This window comes from Balaenoptera ricei, chromosome 5, assembly GCF_028023285.1.
Source record: "Balaenoptera ricei isolate mBalRic1 chromosome 5, mBalRic1.hap2, whole genome shotgun sequence".
NCBI lineage: Eukaryota > Metazoa > Chordata > Mammalia > Artiodactyla > Balaenopteridae > Balaenoptera > Balaenoptera ricei.
In genome coordinates this window covers 44,022,485-44,042,586 of record NC_082643.1, presented here as the reverse complement: position 1 = coordinate 44,042,586, position 20,102 = coordinate 44,022,485, and the positions used below count along the sequence as shown (strand labels likewise).

Here is a 20,102-nt window from a genome sequence, read left to right as displayed (position 1 = left end):
CGTGCCTGGCATGTGTAAGTGCTCTGAGTCAGCTGTATCATCATCCTATCATTACCATCATTAAGCAATTTTGCGTTTACTGCTGCCCATAACCCATCTCCACTGTGGGCAGCAGTAAACGCACTACACCCCACTTAAATCAAGTAAAACATATTTTAGGTTGAGAGTGGTAAGTTGTGAAGAGAAAAAAACCCCAATAATATAGGTAGTGTAGGTAGTATCTGTAAATGAATTTTTTAAAATATATTTTATTTTTTAAAATTTATTTATTTTTGGCTGCGTTGGGTCTTCGTTATTGCACGCAGGCTTTCTCTAGTTGTGGCGAGCGGGGGCTACCCTTCGTGACGGTGCGTGAGCTTCTCATTGCGGTGGCTTCTCTTGTTGCGGAGCACGGGCTCTAGGCACGCGGGCTTCAGTAGTTGTGGCACGTGGGCTCAGTAGTTGTGGCTCCCGGGCTCTAGAGCGCAGGCTCAGTAGTTGAGGCGCATGGGCTTAGCTGCTCTGCGGCATGTGGGATCTTCCTGGACCAGGGCTGGAACCCGTGTCCCCTGCATTGGCAGGCGGATTCTTAACCACTGTGCCACCAGGGAAGCCCCTGTAAATGAAATTTTATAAACAATGGCTAAGAAAAGCCTCTTTGAGAAGGTGACATTTAGGAAGAGACCTGCAGTGAAGGACTAAGACATAATCCAAGGACAGCACTGTAGGCAAAGGAAATTGTACATGTAAAGGCCCTGGGTCGAGTCTGTCCAGCCTGTTGAGGAGCAGTGTGGAGGCCAGGAGGGCTGCAGAGGGGTGTGAGTGGAGGAGCCACAGACAAGGTCAGATCATGGTGCGCCTAGCAGGTGACAAGACTTTTAGTTTGTACTGAGTGACCTGGGAAGATCCTGGAGGGTTCTGAGAAGAAGAATGACATGGCCTTATAGAGGTTTTAAGAAAATCGTTGTGGCTGTTGTGTTGAGAATATTCTGAAGGGGGTAAGGAAAGAAATAGTTACTACACCTAACCAATATACCACTATCCTATCAATTACAATCACCTGAGATAGAAAATAAATAAATAGAAATTAAAGTCATCATTAGTGACTGCCAGCCCATTCTGGTCACTATGGCTGTACACAGAGACCTCTCAAATAAATGTCAGGGTTGGTAACAAACAGCAGTATGTACAGGTATAACAGGTAAAAAATTTTATTTACTGATTTAAATTCTCCTAAAATATAAAAAACAGAACAGTTTCCTGAATTACAGCTTTTGGCAGTAAGTAAAGGTCAACGCAAAGAACAATAAGCCTCAACTTTCTGTAGCAGCCTTTATTTTGCCCTAAAAAGAGAGTCCATTTTCCTACAGAGACATTCATTTAGATGAGACACACATCAAGTTTTTTTCTAAAGTGCCGAAACTCATATAATCCCTGTAACTGCAGATGAGAATTATAACTTAAATACTCCAGGTGATCGCAAATCCTGAAGAGTTCCTGGTTTTTGTGACGGGGAAGAATTTGACTAGTACATAGTTGAACTAAAATCCAGGCAAAAATGCTCTAAAACTTCATCTACTGGTTTGTAATTCATTAACATATTGTAAGATTGTTATTCAAATCTAATTATGTGGTAATAAGACCTGAGAGTATTTTGTAAAAGTTTGTTTTAAAAATCCCCAGATAAACTTAATTTGCTAATTTTCTATTCTATTATCTATATTTTTCTTTGTTTTATCTGTCTCCTTTTCTTTCCACAAATTCCCAAGGACAATTCCTAAAAAAATTATTAGTCCTGTTGTTCGGTTGGAGGTGAATTTATCCCAACAATCCTCAGGTCTGTGGATGTCCAGAGTGTAAATCTATAAGAAAAGAATACATGCCATGTTAGAACTCAGTATGGACTTTTAGGCATCACAAATAAACACATCAATATGAAGAAGATAACAGCACTTTGTTATAGAATTTTAAGCAATGGGAAGCCTTTAATGTACCCCAGATTGTTTTCCAATGTAGAAAAAATCTACCATATCTCTCAATGGATATCATCTAAGCTAAAGACTTACACTTGACGGGTGCAGGAACACTCTGAGAGGCAACACATGCTATTTTTAATTCTATTTAGAAAATTCTTCCTTAAACTGATCGATCTAAAATCTGCTCTCTACAACTCCTACCCTCCAGTTTAGCTTTATTCTTCGGAGCAATGTTTCTCAACAGAGGAACAAGTTACATTTGGGCAGGACAACTCTCTACTGTGCAGGGCTGTCTACTGCATCAAGAGATATTTAATGTGTCTGGCCCTCGCTCACTAAATGCCTGTAGTGGTCCCTCCCCAGTTTATTTATGATACCCCAAAGTACCCCCATACATGTTAAAATCTCCCTCCCATCCCCACATAGAGAAGGGCACCTAAAATCCTAGATCTGCAGGTAGGGACCAAACATACTCTCTTTTCTCCACAGTTGTCCTGCAAATACATTGAGAAAGTCTCATGTCCCTATTTTACGCTTCCCTGGACTTAAGCATCAGAAGCCCTCAACTATTCTTTATTATGTGACCTGCAGACTTAAAATCATCATGATTTCCTTTCTCCAAATACTAGAAGACTATGTCCATCTTAAAGTATTGTGTCAAGGACTAGGCAGAGGACCACAAAGGCAATTCAGAATATAAAGTGGGTTCCAAATATTTCCTATAATATTTGTGATTATCCCCATAATTTTTGCCTTCCTCTGCTAGTATCCAGGTGCTTAAATATTGCTAAACATCCATTATCCTAATCAGACAATCAACTGATGATAACAACTCCCATGGAGCTGAGTAATGACCAAAAGGAGATGCTGAGAAATTCTGAAGAGGAAAATGCTGAAATGTGGAGAATCACTCATTCATACCTTTTAGCTTTCCTGGTGAGGAAAACAATGAAGGTGATATAGTATGTGGTTTACTTTATGCACATCAGATTTTAGTTTCCTTCATACCATGTTATGCAAGTCCTGCTTACACATGCACCAATCTGTATAAAACAGATCATCTAAATACAGGCTTACTAACATCTTTCCGATTCTGTTCAAAGAAAATAACAGTAATACTGATGCAAAAATACAGTCCATTTACAAGCAACCTATTTAATTAAATTCTACTTAGTTCATTCATTTTACAGAAGTCAGTGATGTAAACCTGCCATATAAACATGTGGGGCTGAGGTGCTGGGTGAACATCCTGGCAGTTTCCTACTGTGTAGGCAGAACTCTGACATCTTCGCATTTTGTGTCTTATCTTGCCTTGGTCCCTGTGCCAGTGTGACCCAAACAAATGAATGATTAGTTTGCTAACCATCAATAGATGCCCACATTTAAACAATACAGTTGTGTTGATCAGTTTGCTTTCAGAGTAATTCAACTCAACCCACAACCTTAAGACATTGCTCAAATTTTTCTAGACACACATCAGAAATAATTCTAGGAAAATTAGAAGGAAAAAAAAAAAAATCTAGGTTTAGGTTTACATTATTTCCCTAGAATAATACAGCTAGCTTTCTTATATGACATATTGGGGCAGGGAAGGGGCAGTTCAAGGCAGTACAAGCCAAGTAGTTGTTAAAGGAAGTAACTTGCTTGGTAAACACAGAGGGCATTTTGTTTAAATAATTTTAATAATTTACACCGAAGAAAAAAGAGGGAAAGATAAGGAAAAGATCAAACCTGGTGAGCCAGATGGGCTCCAACAGCAGCCAGAGCGGTGTAGTAGGGCACAGTCTGACCGATGTTCACTCCCACCAGGCTCAGTGCCCCCAGCATTGCCACAGTGAAGCCACTGAGCCACTGCTTGGTATCTTCACGGAACAGCAGTGCCGTGGACTTAAGCCCGATCAGAGCATCATCTCTCTTGTCCTAACATTAGAAAGTAGTAAGAAATTGCCTGGATTTTACTGAGATTTAATTCACATATCATAAAGTTCACCATTTTGAAGTATGTAATTCAGTGGTTTTAGTATCTTCACAAGGTCGTGCAACCATCACTACCATCTAATTCCAGAAGAAACTGTCTTTTAAAGAACATGACAGTAACTCAGAAACAGTTGATCAAAAATGAAGGTGCAGGCCAAATCAAAGTTAAATGTTATTGCTAAAATTATCTTCCAGACCTATTTCTACATATCATCGTACTTTTATGACCCTATACTGACTTTCAACTATAATTTTACTAATAAATTAGAAGTCAAACTCAACTCTAATTCTTCACATAGCTCTTCTTTACTTCAGAGTTTTCACATCTCAATAATTTCCTACACATTTTAGTTGCAATCGTGCTAAAATCACACATGTGGAAAAATGTTCACTTGCCACCTAATCACATCCATTCAGATTTCACTTCTGGCTCAGTTTATTCCTTGCCTCTCCCAACAAATCCTTCCTGTTTAAGTAGAGCTAGGTCTTGATGATACACTCACATCTGGCTGACTGGTCTCCTCCAGCAACTTTATTTGTAAGCATTTCCATATAGTGTTGTAACCACGGTCATGTGACATCAGAGGCTTCATGCAAAGTGGGTACAGAGGGAATGTACCTCAACATAATAAAGGCCATATATGACAAACCCAAAGCAAACATACTCAATGGTGAAAAACTGAAAGCTGTCCTTCTAAGATCAGATACAAGATGAAGATGCCCACTCTTGCCACTTTCATTCAGCATAGTATTGGAATTCCCAGCTAGAGCAATTAGGCAAGAAAAAGAAATAAAAGACACCCAAATTGGAAAGGAAGAAGAAAAACAATCACTATTTGCAGGTGACATGGTTTTATATATCGAAAACCCTAAAGTTGCCACCAAAAACCTATTAGAAATTATAAACACATACAGTAAAGCTGTAGGGTACAAAATCAATATACAAAAATCTGTTGTGTTTTATATACTAACAGTGAGCTCGAAGAGAGAGAAATTAAGAAAATAATCTCATTTACAATCGCAACAACAACAACAGCAAAATACCTAGGGATAAATTTAACCATGGAGGTGAAAGATCTGTACTCTGAAAACTATGAGACATTGTTAAAAGAAATGAAGAAGACACAGAGAAATGGAAAGATATTCTGTGCTCATGGACTTGAAGAATTAAAATTATTAAAATATCCATACTGCCTAAAGCAATCTACAGATTCAATGCAATCCCTACCAAAATACCAACAACATTTTTCACAGGAATAGAACAAAAAATCCTAAAATTTGTATGGAACCACAAAAGACCCAGAAAAGCCAAAGCAATCTTGAGAAAAAACAACAAAGCTGGAGGTATCATACTTCCTGATTTCAAATTATACTACAAAGCTATCGTTATCAAAACACCATGGTATTGGCAGAAAAGCAGACACACACAGATCATTGGAAACAGAACTGAGAGCCCAGAAATAAGCCCATCCATATACGAAAAATTAATTTACAACAAAGGAGCAAAGAACATAAAATGGAAAAAGGACAGTCTCTTCAACAAATGGCGCTGGGAAAACTGGACAGCCACATGGAAAAAATGAAACTAGACCATTATCTTATACCATACATAAAAATTAACTCAAAATGGATTAAAGACTTGAAACCACAAAATTCCTAGAAGAAAACATAGGCAGTACACTCCCTGACATCAGTCTTAGCAATATCTTTCTGGATATGTCTCCGCAGGTAAGGGAAACAAAAGCAGAAATAAATAAATGAGCCTACACCAAACTGAAAAGCTTCTGCACAGCAAAGGAAACCATCAACAAAATGAAAAGACAATCTACCACATGGGAGAAGATATTGGCAAATCATATATCCGGTAAGGTGTTAATATCCAAAATATATAAAGAACTCAACAACAAAAAAACAAATAACCCAATTAAAAAATGGGCAGAGGATCTGAATAGACATTGCCCTGAAGAAATTTTCTAAGGAAGACATACAGATGGCCAATAGGCATGTGAAAAGATGTTCAGCATCTCTAATTAATAGGGAAATGTGAACCAAAACCACAATGAGATATCACCTCATGCTTGTTAGCACGGCTATCAAAAAGACAGGAAGAGGGGCTTCCCTGCTGGCGCAGTGGCTGAGAATCTGCCTGCCAATGCTGGGGACACGGGTTCGAGCCCTGGTCTGGGAAGATCCCACATGCCGCGGAGCAACTAGGCCCGTCAGCCACAACTACTGAGCCTGCACATCTGGAGCCTGTGCTCCGCAACAAGAGAGGCCGTGACACTGAGAGGCCCGCGCACCGCGATGAAGAGTGGTCCCCGCTCGCCGCAGCTAGAGAAAACCTTTGCACGGAAACGAAGACCCAACACAGCCAAAAATAAATAAATAAATAAATAAATTAAAAAAAAAAGACAGGAAGTAACTAGTGTTGACAAGGATGTGGAGAAAGAGGAGCCCTTGTGCACTGTTGGTGGGAATATAAATATGGCAAAACAGTAAGGAGATTCCTCAAAAAGTTAAGAATAGAACTACCATATGATCCAGCTATTCCACTTCTGGATATTTACCTGAAGAAAACAAAGACACTAATTCAAAAAGATATATATGTACCCCAGTGTTCATCACAGTGTTATGTGCAAGCCAAGATATGGAAACAATGTGAGTGCCCATCAACAGATGAATGGATAAAGACGTGGTATATACATACAGTGGAATATTACTCAGCTATAAGAAGATAAAATCTTGCCAACTGCAACAACATAGATGGATCTTGAGGGTATTATGCTAAGTAAAGTAAGTCAGACAGAAAAAGACAAATACCACTATGATTTCACTCATGTGTGGAATATTAAAAGAAAGAAAGAAATGAACAAACAAAATAAAACTAAACACATAGATACACAGAATAAATTAGTGGTAACCAGAGGGGAAAGGGGAAAGGGGAAGGGGGAGGGCAAAATGGGTAAAGGGGGTCAATGGTATGGTGATGGACGGAAGCTAAACTTTTGATGCTGAGTATGCGGTAGTGTATACAGAAGTCGAAATATAATGTTGCACACATGACACATACAATGTGATCTCAATTTTTTTAAAAAGCCTAAAGAAAAAACACTTTCCTTTTAATTTAGTTCTTATTTTAAAGTTCTTAAAAAATGATAACAGTTAAACCAAAGTTACGAAAAAGAGTATTTCTTTACCTGATGAGCATAGATAGTGTCGTATATTAGAGTCCACATAATTCCAGAAAAGTACAGAGGAAGGCAAACAGATGGATCACAGGAGCCCTTGACAGCAGACCATCCAAGTAATGCTCCCCAGTTAAAAGTCAACCCTATAATTAGCGAAACAGAAAGAGGAGAAAAGTCTAAACGTACTTTAGAATTCCAAAGGGAAGGAGAGAGGCATCAGCATGTATTAAATGCTTCTATGTACTAGGCTCTGTGTATGCTGTTTTCTCAGATACGTTTCTTCCTTAAATTTTCTCAAGTCTCTCATGTGGTAGTAATTAGCTACATTTTACCAAAAAGGAAAACAGAACCAGAAAGGTTAATTAACGATTAAAATAACATAGCTAACACAAAGAATAATATCCCGCTGATAAATAGGAGGTTTCATGAGAACAACATTTATCCTACCTAGTATGACGACTGGCACCAATGATAAATAGTATTAGATGCTAGCGTTTGAACTTAAGACCTATCTGAGTCAAACTCCTGTGTTTTTTCCATTACTGCTCTACTTCCCCTTTAAGTTACAGAAACAAGAGTTAGACAGGAACACTTGTTCTTCAAGCCCACCCTCTCTGAGGACTGTAAACAAACATCCACATGGTGACAACTCCTAAATATCTATGTGTAAGCCTAATCACCTCCCTCAGCTTCAGACGAGATACTGAATTGCCTGCTGGACATCTCCACCTGCAAGTCCCTCAGGTACACTGACATGCATGCTCTGTGGGACCACAGAGGAGAGGTACTTCATCAACTGAGGAGGAGGGATTCTAAGTGGAAATAGGCAATGTGGAGGAGAAAAAGGGTTTCTGACAAGATGTTTGGGACCCACTGACTTTGAGGTACCTGAGGGACTTGCTCCTTCAAGATGATGAATGTGTTTCAGTCATGTCTATTTTCCTAGTACCTGGTGTGATTCCTGGCACAAAGTACAAGTCAGGGTGTCAATAAATATTTAAAGTAAAAATACTAGTTTTCTTAATACTCTAGACTATTCTAGGAATAGAACAGAAAAGTCTAGGAGTAGACATTTTTGCAATAGATTTTGACTCACCTACCTATCTTCCTCTATCTGCCAACAAATATTTATTGAATACCTGTGATGTGCCAAGCGCCATGTTAGATGCCGCACCATCCATACGTAAAGAATGCTTATCTTCTAGGTGTTTACAAGTTATTAACGGGAAGAGAGGGTAGGCTCTCAATATCTTCCTGTTGAATTAGTGCTGTTGAAATGAGTAAGTGTCACATTAGAGTGCTATGGGAGCCCAGGAGAGACTGGCTAACTTTCTTCTGCTAAGTCTAAGGAAGGCTTCCCAGAAAGGGAGCTAAGCTATCACACACTTCAACTCTTGTTCTCCTGCCTCAGAGTGCTTTCTATTCCAATCCCCAGAATCTTCAGGGCATCTAGATCAACTACCTAAAGAGAGCGGTAAAGTCAAGGCGGCTAATTTTTTTTCTTCATGACATACCTAGATTTTTAAGAGCATTTCAGAAAATAATAATGACGATAATCTTAGTAGATGTCCAAGATTTTTTAGCCAATAAAAATGGCTAATTGCCCTCCATTAAAACATGAAAATCTATTTTTGGTTTGGAAAATTTCATGACTGACTTAACATTTTATCTCTGCCACATTACACACACACACCATACACACACCACACACACGCATTGATATTAGATATAAAAGTATAGCTTGAGGGTACTGAAGGAAATACTTATAGTTATTTCAAGCTCACCCAAGGCTAATTGAGGCCAGTATGTAATTCTCTTCATTAGCGGGTAGGTGATGACAAGAAGTAGGGATGCTGCTCCAAGAGCTATACTGAAATCAAGAAAAAACATTAAAAAGATTAATATCACCATCTCTTAAAAATCGGTAAATAAGACAACAATAGCAACACTAATGAGGAAATGATTTATCTAATTTGTATGTTTTGTTATGTAAAATTCTCTTCCTCGACCTTGATTCCTGGACTTCAATTAACATAAAGGGTAATTAGAAAATATCTTAAGTGTTACAAACAATGAAACAAAATAAGAATAGCTAACACATATATTGCTTTGATGTATTAGGACTGTTTTAACTGCTCTACATATGTTAACTCATTATAACTTTCACCACAACCTTACGAGGCAGGTAGTTTTATTCTACTTGTTTTTTTGCAGATGAAAAAACTAAAGTCAAAGAGAGAAAGTAATTTGCCAATTGTTATGCAGCTAGTCAGTAGCAGGGCCAGGATGCAAACCTAAGGCATCTGGCCCCAGTATCCAACACAATACTCCCCATGTGCTACTGCCTAAATTTTGCTTTCAAACATTAAGATAGCTAGTAAACTGAGATGTCCTAACAGAGAATTAGAGTCAAGATATCCCTCCCTATATGCACAAGGGGTTACTTCTCTAGAAGAGGATAAGGTCACAAAGTACCTATGAAAGGATGACAGTCAGATAAGATGTTTTTAGGAAGCTCACAGCTCACTTAACACTACCCCTCCAGGAATAACCTTTCAAAGTGTTCTCACTTGACTGAAGCTATCAGAACAAGATACGCAATTAAGTCTAGTCTCTATAAAATATGCTTATTTGCTGAACTCCTCCTCTTTTTTGTCTTATTGAAGCACTATGTAAGCAGCCATCTGGTGCACAAAAGTCTAATTTTGTCTCTGTTTCAGAGGTATAAGAATGAGTTCTTTTTTCTTCTGTCATTGATTAGGAATACGACTCTGGGAAAGACCCAGTTCCTCTTTTTGCAAAGTGTGCATAATCATTTCTGCCTCTAACGCTTCAGAGATACTACCAGGATAAATAAAATTATACAAATGGGTATATACACACACTCCCACGCATGCACCTAGAAAACCTAGGAGAAGTGTCTTGAGTCCTTTAGGGAACACATAGTGCAAGTACTGGAGGTGGTGCAGAATAAACGAAACGCTGATCTCTTCATTCCTGTGGCTGAAAGCATTCTTGACTTTACAATGTGTGGTGACTTACATTGCTAACTTTACAGATGCCTGATTAGGTAATAAACAACTTTGTAATACAGATATTTCTGTTTTATTTTATACGTACTTCTATGTCAAAGGAAAGATTTTTTACATGATTATGAAAAACACATATACTGTACCTGTAGTAATTCAGACACAGAAGAACACCCAGTGCCAAGGTCAACTGTCCCCCAAGAAAAACAAAGGATTGAAAAGTTGAAATGTCTCCAGCAGCTATTGGGCGACTTGCTGTTCTTGTAACCTTAACAACATAAAAACAGATACCTTAGCGTCCGGGAATAGCTCAATCATTTACTTAAACATTTACGCCAGAGACTGGCCCATGGTACGTACTAAGGCAGAAATATGAATAAAAGGTGAACATTGGAAGTACTACCAAGAATCAAAACTTCCTATTTAAAATAGCTTTGAAAAGAACTAAAAATTCCCACCATTCATTCCTTTCTTTCCTTCTCCCATCCCCATCTCCAAACAAACAAAACAAAGCAACTTCCCAATCTAACTATTTACCTACCCAACTTAGCAAGTATATGTTCAATTTCCATGGAGCAAAGAGGGACAAAAATAAAGAATTCTCAGGAAAGAGGAAAGTGCAGAGCATGTTAGATAAGGCTGATATCATGTAAATGCTTTGAGTATGGGAAGCACTGCAATCAGGCATCAGACATGAAGAAAGAAGACAGATTATCTGAGTCTGAAAGTGGGAGTGCTTTTGCCAGTCTATGTAGGAATGGGGCTGTAATCTTATATTAACTGCACCCATATATAAAGGGCAAACTCACTGTAAGAATATGAACAGGTAGAGCAATTATGTGAACAAATAATATATATTATTCTTTTCCTTCCAAGAGATCATGAAATGTGATTATTCTAAATTCAACCACAAATAAAGTGCATAAACAAAATTTTCAGCATTGCTGGAAGTTAAGAACTCAGGATCTGGGATTAGAGAGCCTAGCATTCCATCACTTATTGGCTGTGTGAATTCTGGCAAGTTACTTGACCTCCCTCAGGCTTAGGTTATTTACCTATTTAAGGAAAAACAGAAAGAGAGGGAGAGGTAATAATAGCACCTACCTCACAGAGTGAATGCAATGCCTGATGCAATAAATGTTAACTATAATTAATATAACATATTTTTGTATAATTTATAGCGAGGGTTTAGCAAACTATGGCCTGTGAGCCAAATCCAGCCTTCTGTCTGTTTCTGTATGGAACCATGAGCTAACAATGGTTTTTACTTTTTTTGGTGGCTGAAAATAAACAAAGAAAGAGTAATGTATTGTGCCACATGAAAATACGAAATTCAAATTTCAGTGTCCACAAATAAAATTTTATTGAAACAGACACACCCATTTTTTTACATATTGTATGTGGCTGCTTTCACGCTGTAACAGAGTGCAGTAGTTGCAACAAAGACTGTGTGGCCCACAAAGCCTAAAATATTTACTATCTGGTCCTTTACAGAAGAAATTTGCTGACCCAATTTATAGCATGCTTCACTGTGCAATAAAACAGTTTGTCAAAAACTGTAATGACTCATCTTGCTTAGTGCCAGAACTGGGTATCTTATCCTTGATTTGGTCCCTGTAGTTTCAAGTGGGAATAATATTTATGTTCTTATATTTGATTTAGGATATTATGATTATTCCTGCCAGTATTTGAATGCTAATAATCTAAGAGCTATATATGCATCACATCATTGAAGCCTTGTAACAACTCTCTTTTAGCCACTCACAAGTTCTTGCCATTTCTAAGTTTTAGGAAACAGAGGCAGAGAGGCTCAGTAACTTTCCAAGGTCACAGATACTAAGGTAGCACAGTCAGTCCAGTCGCACCAACCACAGTACTAACCACAAAACTACACTGCCCCTTCAGTACAATGGTAATTGCCTGGCCAAACTCGAGAGGTGAAAATAAACAAGCACTCCATCAAAAGAATAAAAATGATGCAATATGATGATCAAAAAACATATTCTATGTGGTTTTTATGAAACTAGAATGCTCACAGCTTACTAAATCAAATCATTAACACCTGTGTATTGATATTATTTCAATGTTTATTGGACCTAATGTTTACCGCATGACTAGCAGATTACATACATCATCAACAAAACACATTTAACCCAAATAACCTAATAGCAATTCACTTATCATTTAATGTATTAGCAATTTACTTAGTCATCTAACATGTTAAGCAAAACCCTCAGCCATAAACATACTGTCTTTAAGAAACTGTAAGGTAAGTGTTACAATTTGACCAAGCTTTTAAACCCATTCTGTAAAAGAGATGCTCATAACATTTTAAAATTCATGTTAGCAAAACCATAGCTATAAAATACTCATTTAAGTGTTTTGTTGTATGTCAACATAGACTCTGGATTCCTCTAATCAGAGAAAAATGGCACGGGGGAGATGTAAGATATCTAATCAGTTCCCTTTTATCTAGTGAGAATAAAAATCACTTAAGACAAAACTAAATGGCTCTATTTCGTTAATTAAAAAAGTAGAAAATGTTGGTTGGTTTGATTATGTTATTTTTAAATTAAACTTCTTTTGAGATAATTGTAGATTCACATGCAATTTAAAAAAAAATATCTGTATTATAAGAAATATAGAGATCCTATGTATCCTTTATCTAGTTTTCCCCAAGCGTAACATCTTGCAAAACTTTACAGTAAAATATCACAACCAGGATTTTGACATTAGGCTGCTCTAAATGTGTTCAATAATTATTTTGAAGTGATACTGACCAGAAGCCTCATTCATATGATTATGCAGATGAAAAACTGACGAGGATGTGCAAACCCCCAAAACAAGAAAGTACGCATCTCCTGGCATAGATCAAAGCATCCCAACGGTCAGCGAGACATAGAGATGCCTTTACCATGCATCAGCTGCCACTCTGCCACTATCCTACCCTCCAGCCACACACAAACCACATAGTTGCAGTTGTCAAGCATAATATACTTTGTCTCACAGCGATGCCTCTGTGTCTGCTGTTCCCTCTGCCTAGAGTGGCCTTCACCCTCCTGCCCAGGCTTTTTTTGCCATTTTAGTCTGTCATAGTTCCAAAGTCACCCTACCCCACCTCACCCCATCAAAACTTCTCTCTAACCCCCTGCATTATGCTAAGGTAAGGTAGGTGGTCTGCAGTAAGCGCCCTTGTGGACACCATCTCTTGATAGCTACTAAACTGAAGTCAGCAATGTTGTCTTTCATCCACACAATCCTAGAACCTGTCACTGTGTCTCATAGACAGTAGGTATTCAATAAATGTTTTTCAATTTAAAAATTATTAATGTGACACTGTTCCATAAGCTAAAAATCATTATAGGTGTGCTTTGCTTAAGGAAAACTAAGACTTATATGAAAGGCAAACCAGGGAAGATTATTCACTTTATGTGAGTGTCACATGATTATTTACTTCACATAATTCACCCTGGATTTCTTCTAAGTTGAAATTTTACTTGATTATTTACTCAAGCATTTAATGATTTTATACTTGTTATAGTATGGCTGCTGGAATAAAAGGCAAACAAGACGGACCATTCCCTTGAGAAAATAACGGTCTATTGAAGAACAAAGAAATAATTACACACATGCATTAGAACATGCATAGAAATTAATCTAGAGAAATATAATGTATCAAACTTTAAATGAAGTTTTTTCTGGGGGCTTGGGGGAGGTGATAAGGAAGACTTGCATTTTCTATCCTTTCTATTTTTGTACTGTCTGAATTTTTCAGAATAAACATGTATTATTTTTCTAAGGAGAAAAAAATAAAATTATGTTTTTAAAAGAAATAATTATAGCAAATGCTAATAGGGCTGCCTTGATTCATTTAAATTAAGATCTGATTTACATATGAATAGTTATGGCTCCAACATATATCTCAAAGGAAGGGGTGACAGTTCTTTTAGACGCCCAAAGGTTCAGGATAGAATTTTCACCTTCACTCCCAACATCCTTTCTCTGGCCTTCCAAATTCTAATTCATTTTGTAAAAATGATGTACACACCTTGCCCCCATGGCCGCTCCTCTGTTGGGAAAGGAAGCACACTGCACTTTGCAACACCAGCTATTCAACTGATACTGGCACTTCTTACGCTGGATTTCAGTGAGGACACTAAACGATCCTGGTTGCTTTATGTGGCATTCAAAAGTGATGCCACCATCTTACTCTGCAGAATTGAGAGGAGCCTCTCTGTTCCTTTCTGGGACGAATCTACCTTTTTATCGTAGTCCTGGTCCCACATGTCATTAATAGTACAGCCTGCGCCACGCATCAGAACAGCTCCAGCGCCAAAGAGGGATAACATGTACCAATCTGGAAAACAACCTGGTTCAGCTGCCAGACCAATGCTCCAAGTACATGGCAGATACAGTAGCCAGGTTCCTAAGCAAAATAAAAAGACAAAAAAGGTACAAATTAAGTTAGCTGTCTTCATTTGTTTGAAACCCTGTATCCAAGAGAAGTAAGGAACACAAAGTCAAAAACACATGACAAAACTGGGAAAATAAGCTTGCAACTCATATAACAGAGGACTGTTCTCCCTAATATATAGGGTTCCCAGAAACTGAAGACAGATCAAAAGCCCGATCGAAAAATGGACAAAAAACATAATAGAAAATACAAATGGCTCTTATACCAATGAAAATATACTCAACTTTGATAAATACACATGGAAATTACACTGAGATAACATTTTCCACTTATCAGACTGGCGCAACCCAAAGGCTGATAACATACTCTGGGGAGCTGGATAGTCATATATGTCTGGAGGCTGCAAATGTTCCAGTTCCTACGGAGGGCAAGCTGAAGAGTTTTCCTGTACGTGTGTGTGTGTACGTGTATATACGCACATGCATACACATATAAAACAAATACATACATTTGAATGTTTGTTCACAAACGATGTCAGGAAGGAAACATTAGAAACTGATACTGAGAGTTGCCTTTGGGGAAGAAAACTGATTGGTTGGGAAAAAGGGGTGGAAGACTTAGTTTTCACTCTGTACCCTTACACCTTTTTAAATTTTGTATCATCTGCATGTATTACCTGCTCAAAAAACTTTAATAAAACTTTCTTTATTGTTGTTAATACAATATAATGAAATGGTTTGGCGGGAAAGAAGGATTAACCTACTGGTTTTTTTAATATTTTGCTACTACATGCACAAATGGGATTAGTTCTTGGTACTCAGCCCATAAACTAGATGAAATTAAGCTAAAACCAAATAAATTGTAGGGATAGGAGCCTTCACACATGACCTGTAGTAGATATCCTATTTTCAAAAGAAAATCTTTCAACAAATGTTTGGATATTGTACCTGTTAGATAAATTCTGAGCTTTTCTTTCCTATTAGTAATATAAGGGTGTATATTAGCAATATAAGAGTGCCACCGCACAAATGTGTCCCTTTGGCATGAGGATTAATTTAGGCCGATTATTTTTAAGAAACAGAAGAATCAAGAACATTTTCAAGAATGTTACCAGAGTAGAGTTATCATCAGATATCTGCCAAAAATATGGGCTAGGTGTGGTGGGGAAACTTGATAGAGCCTAGAGACCAGAGATGCCCGTTTACCAAACGTTTACTTTTCTATCTCCAGTGAATTACCTTCCCCCCCTTTTAAGTCCCAAACCACTACCCCCAATATCCTGCTGTGTCTTTAGCTGAAGATACTTAAGGTGAGGATATTTTGGCCATTTTGGTGAGTTACTCAGTCTTCCTGGGTCTCTCTCACCCACACATGCTATTAAATTTTTGTTTGATTTTCTCCTATTAATCTGTCTCATGTCAACTTAATTCTTAGACTTAACTTAGAAGGGTAGAGGATAATTTCTTCCTCCTCAAAAAGTGGAATAAATAGGACATGTGGCTAAAGAAAAATCAGATCCTGTACAAAAATGGTCAAATGACAAAGTCCTTATGATTAAGTTTCATTAAATTTAAGCTTTATTCATTTGCAAATATTTATAAAGCACATACTTTGTGCCAGAGCTGTTCCAGGAACTGGGAATACAATGGTGACTAAGTGAGGGCTGATTTCTGCCTACACGCAGCTTATAAAGCAAAAGGAAGAAACACAGTTAAATAAATAACACTGAAATAGATCAATTCAACAACAGGGAAAGTACAGGATGCTATAAAGGCATAAAACAGTGCCACCCAAGTTAATGGGGGATGGAGTAGGAAAAACTCAGGAAGGCTTTTCCAAAAGGGGCTTAAACACACAGAAAAGGCAAGGCAAGGAGAGGCTAAGAATCAGAAATGACCAGTCTAGACCTGAATTCAGGTTGTCCTGGACAGACTCATATTCAGTGTGTCCCATCTAAAACAATAACAACAAAGCCATTTTCTAAATGTTTGTGAAATGTCAAGCAGTGTTCTAAATGCTTTATATATACAAACTCATTTAATCCTCAAAGATACCCTTATAAAGTAGGCACTATTACTATTCCTATTTTACAGATGAGGAAACAGATGCATGAAGAGGTTAGAACACAATGGGTTTAACCACTTCCTTTTCCCTGGACCTATCAGTATAGCTCAGAGGGACAGAGGAGTAGCTAGCTGATCCTGCCCTGATAGAAAAAAAAGAACACTACTTCACAGGCATTTTCCCAGTACAAGTAGAAATGAAGGTTCCATTTAAAAAAGAATTCTAAAGAGAAAGATGTGTAACCACCTATAGCATTTTGTGTCAGTGTCAAAATTTCCTTGGCTGTTAAGTCTGCATTTTAGGTACCGTATTCACTGATAGGAATCTGAAGGGCACCCCTACAGATGAGGAGGGTTCCTGTAGTGACGGTTCAATGTCTGCTCCTAGTAAGTGACACTACACACTGAAGTATATTAAACTTGAAGCCTCAGTGCTCCTCATCTACAAAAGAGGGGAAAGAACATCATCTACCTCTTAGAGTTGTTATAAGACAATATTAATAATGGTGATAATGAAAACAATAACAAATTCATAGTGCTTACTCTGTGCCAGGTGCTGTCCTACAATACTTTTGATTCTCACAACAAACCTATGAGATAGGCACAACTTCTTTTATACCCATTTAACAAACACAGAAACTGAAGCATAGAGACAGTAATTTGCCCAAGGCCACACAGGCAAAAAAAATGGCAGAGCTGGAATTCAAACCCAAGCAGTTTGGCTCCAGGCTATCACTGTGGATACCTAAAGCTCTAAATACCCATGAGTTCTTATTGTTCTTTTGCCCCTCCCGATTCTCAGCAACATTTTTTGGTCTCCCCTATGACACTTTCATTCTGTTCTCTCCCATGAAGAAGGATGCAGAGGTGGGAGGATACAATAGGTTTCAGAAAGATATATTTATTACAGAAAAAGTAAAAACTCTCTGGGAGATTATAAAGTGAGTAAGCATTCTGAGAGGTGATGGGCAGACCAAAGAGCTTGTGTAAACTGAGTCTAAGATTCATTCACTAATTACAAATTATCTTCAAGAAAACATAAATGCAGTTTCAGCCATAAACGTGGTAAAACCAGTTATACCACCAATTTAGTGGAAAGAGTGCTACCTGCTGAAACCTCCTGAAACAACGTAGTTTGTGACATGGTTGTAGGAAGTTGTAATCCTTTCTGAAAAACAATGAAACCCACTTTTTAACAAGATCAAAATTCAACAAGATAAAACAATAAACATAAAATTACCCCACAAAAGAAGAATTTAAGTAAAGAAGTATCAAACCTGGAATTCTACTACTGTCAACTTATTGTGCCTGGCATACAGTAAGGGCTCAAAAAATGTTCGCTGAATGAATTCTACTAGTATTATGCATAAGTTGTCTGAAAAATCCTACAGTCATCTTATTTAGAACCAAAGCAAGCAGACGTGTATCTTCTTAACATACATAATACTATTAACCCAATCTTCTCCAACTCACCCAATACTGTGTCTTTTTAAACTAGACTGGGAGTTCTTTGAAAGTACAAAGTTTCCATAGCTCCTTCTAGCCCTAAGGCTACCCAGTGCTGTAGGACTTAATTCATTCAATACTACTGCTAGGCTGTTCTAGACAATAGATATAAAAGTCCCATATAAGTGGAGCTTATACTGTATTGGAGAAGTATATCAACCAATAAATGCATAAGGCTAGTGGCGAATGCTATGAAGAAAAAGGGGGGGTAAAGAGAGACTGAGGAGAAAGGTGAATTTAAATAGGAAGTTCAGCAAAATCCTCCCTTAGGAGGCGACTGTGAGCTGATAAGTAGTGCATAAATGCTGTACCTGCAGCATCCAAATGAATTAAATCTTTGTGTGACGGACGGTGCAGGGCAAAGAGCTAAAAAAACTCAGCATCATCTGGTCTGGCTCTGCCAAAGAGCCTTAATTTCCTCAGCGTCTTTATCGTCTCAATTATTTGCTCTGGGATTATGGGAAGGATGAAACATAATGAACGTAGACGTGCTTCCACACTGTAAATCTGCGCAAATGCAGAGATACGGGTACGGAATTTCTGCTCGATTCACTACTTAAACACGGACTGTGCAAATGAGCGAATTTTTTGCCCGGCTCACGTGCTCAGGATTCAGAGAGGCATGACAGCCGGCCGGTTACTTCGGAGATCGCCCTGTTCGGGTGTCTTGACGGTATTCGGCGCCTGGCGGCCGAGCCCCGGCTTTCGGGCGTCACTTCCACTGCGCCCGCAGCCCCCGGACCGCCGCGTCCGTCCACACTCACCTATGGGCTTGTCCAACCGCATGAGGCGCAGGTAGGGCTGCAGAGGGCGGGGCGCCGAATTCACGATCGCCGCCGCAGGCAGGCTCGGCCGCCGCTCGAGCGGCCCCCGCCCGGCTGAGGGCCGCCGGTCTCCCGCGTGGAGCCCACGGGCCGCGTGCGGCAAGGTGAGGGAGCGGCCGCGCGAGCCCCACAGCCACACCTGCGTCCCTGCCCGCAGGCCCCGCACGAGCCCCGCGCCTGCCGCGCCCAGCATGGCGCTCCGGAGAGCGTGGACCCGCAGGGGCCTGACGTCATTCCCGAGCGTCCGGTCACAGGCAGGCATGCGCAGTGACGTCAGCAGGATGACCAGATGCTCGGAGCTTTTCGAGTAACGTGGAACAGGAAGGATCGCGGTCAACGTGACCTGTAAGGGAGTTCTTCGGGTAAAGGAGTTCCTATTATCAAAATACGTAGCAGTTGTAACAGGAAAACAAACAAACAAACAAACAAAAAACACCGAGAAAAACTTATTGAACCCAAAATACTGATTTGCGGTGTTTCCTTTTTAAAGCTAAAAGGGCACCAAGCGGCCAAATCCGAGAATGTACATTAAAATCGTACTCAGAGTTAACAGACATGCATTACGCAAGGGAAAACCTTAAACTTGATTATCAATTCAAAGCAGTTCGTATAATCCAGAACAGCGAGTGTGTGGGATGCTATGGGCCTGCAGCTAGAATATCTGCTCGAAGGGGTTAATCATAGCCAACTTCTGGATAGCGCTCTGTGCCAGGCACGGTTACAGGTACTTTACATGTATTATCCCATTTAATCACTTACTGAGTGACTATGGGCAAGTCTCTCATTTGAATTTTAGTATTCTAGGGAATTGGGTTAGTCTTTCAGCGCCTTTCTTTAAAACCTCAACAGTGATTCTGTGATATCTTGTCTCCAGTGGTGGTGGCAACGGGGTGGTCCTTAATAAATTTACAAAACTAGCTCACAGCCTGTTCAGTTGTAGACAGAAGCATCAAGGCCCTGGGAAATTTCGTTTTATATTTGTAAAGGAAAAGACACACTTCCTCCCGTCCGCGTTTGCTCTCAGTATTCTACTACAACACTACTTGGCTTGTGACACCAGACGTGTGGATTTTCCACACATCAAGCAACTCTGCGACCCCTGAGTGTCCTATAACTTTACTCAGTTCTGTCACTATCTATCTGGAG

The 20,102-nt window shown here is 39.0% G+C and overlaps 1 protein-coding gene across 1 annotated transcript; it reads right to left on the bottom strand.

Moving 5' to 3' along the window:
- Positions 1–1,174: 1,174 nt before the first annotated feature.
- COQ2 (coenzyme Q2, polyprenyltransferase) lies at positions 1,175–19,189 on the bottom strand. The gene is made up of 7 exons (XM_059922729.1): positions 18,897–19,189; positions 14,409–14,575; positions 10,296–10,417; positions 8,905–8,990; positions 7,130–7,263; positions 3,687–3,875; positions 1,175–1,841 (listed from the first exon to the last, which is right to left on the bottom strand). The coding sequence occupies exons 1-7, from the start codon at positions 19,147–19,149 to the stop codon at positions 1,677–1,679; spliced, it is 1,116 nt and encodes a 371-aa protein (XP_059778712.1). The 5' UTR covers positions 19,150–19,189; the 3' UTR covers positions 1,175–1,676.
- Positions 19,190–20,102: the final 913 nt, after the last annotated feature.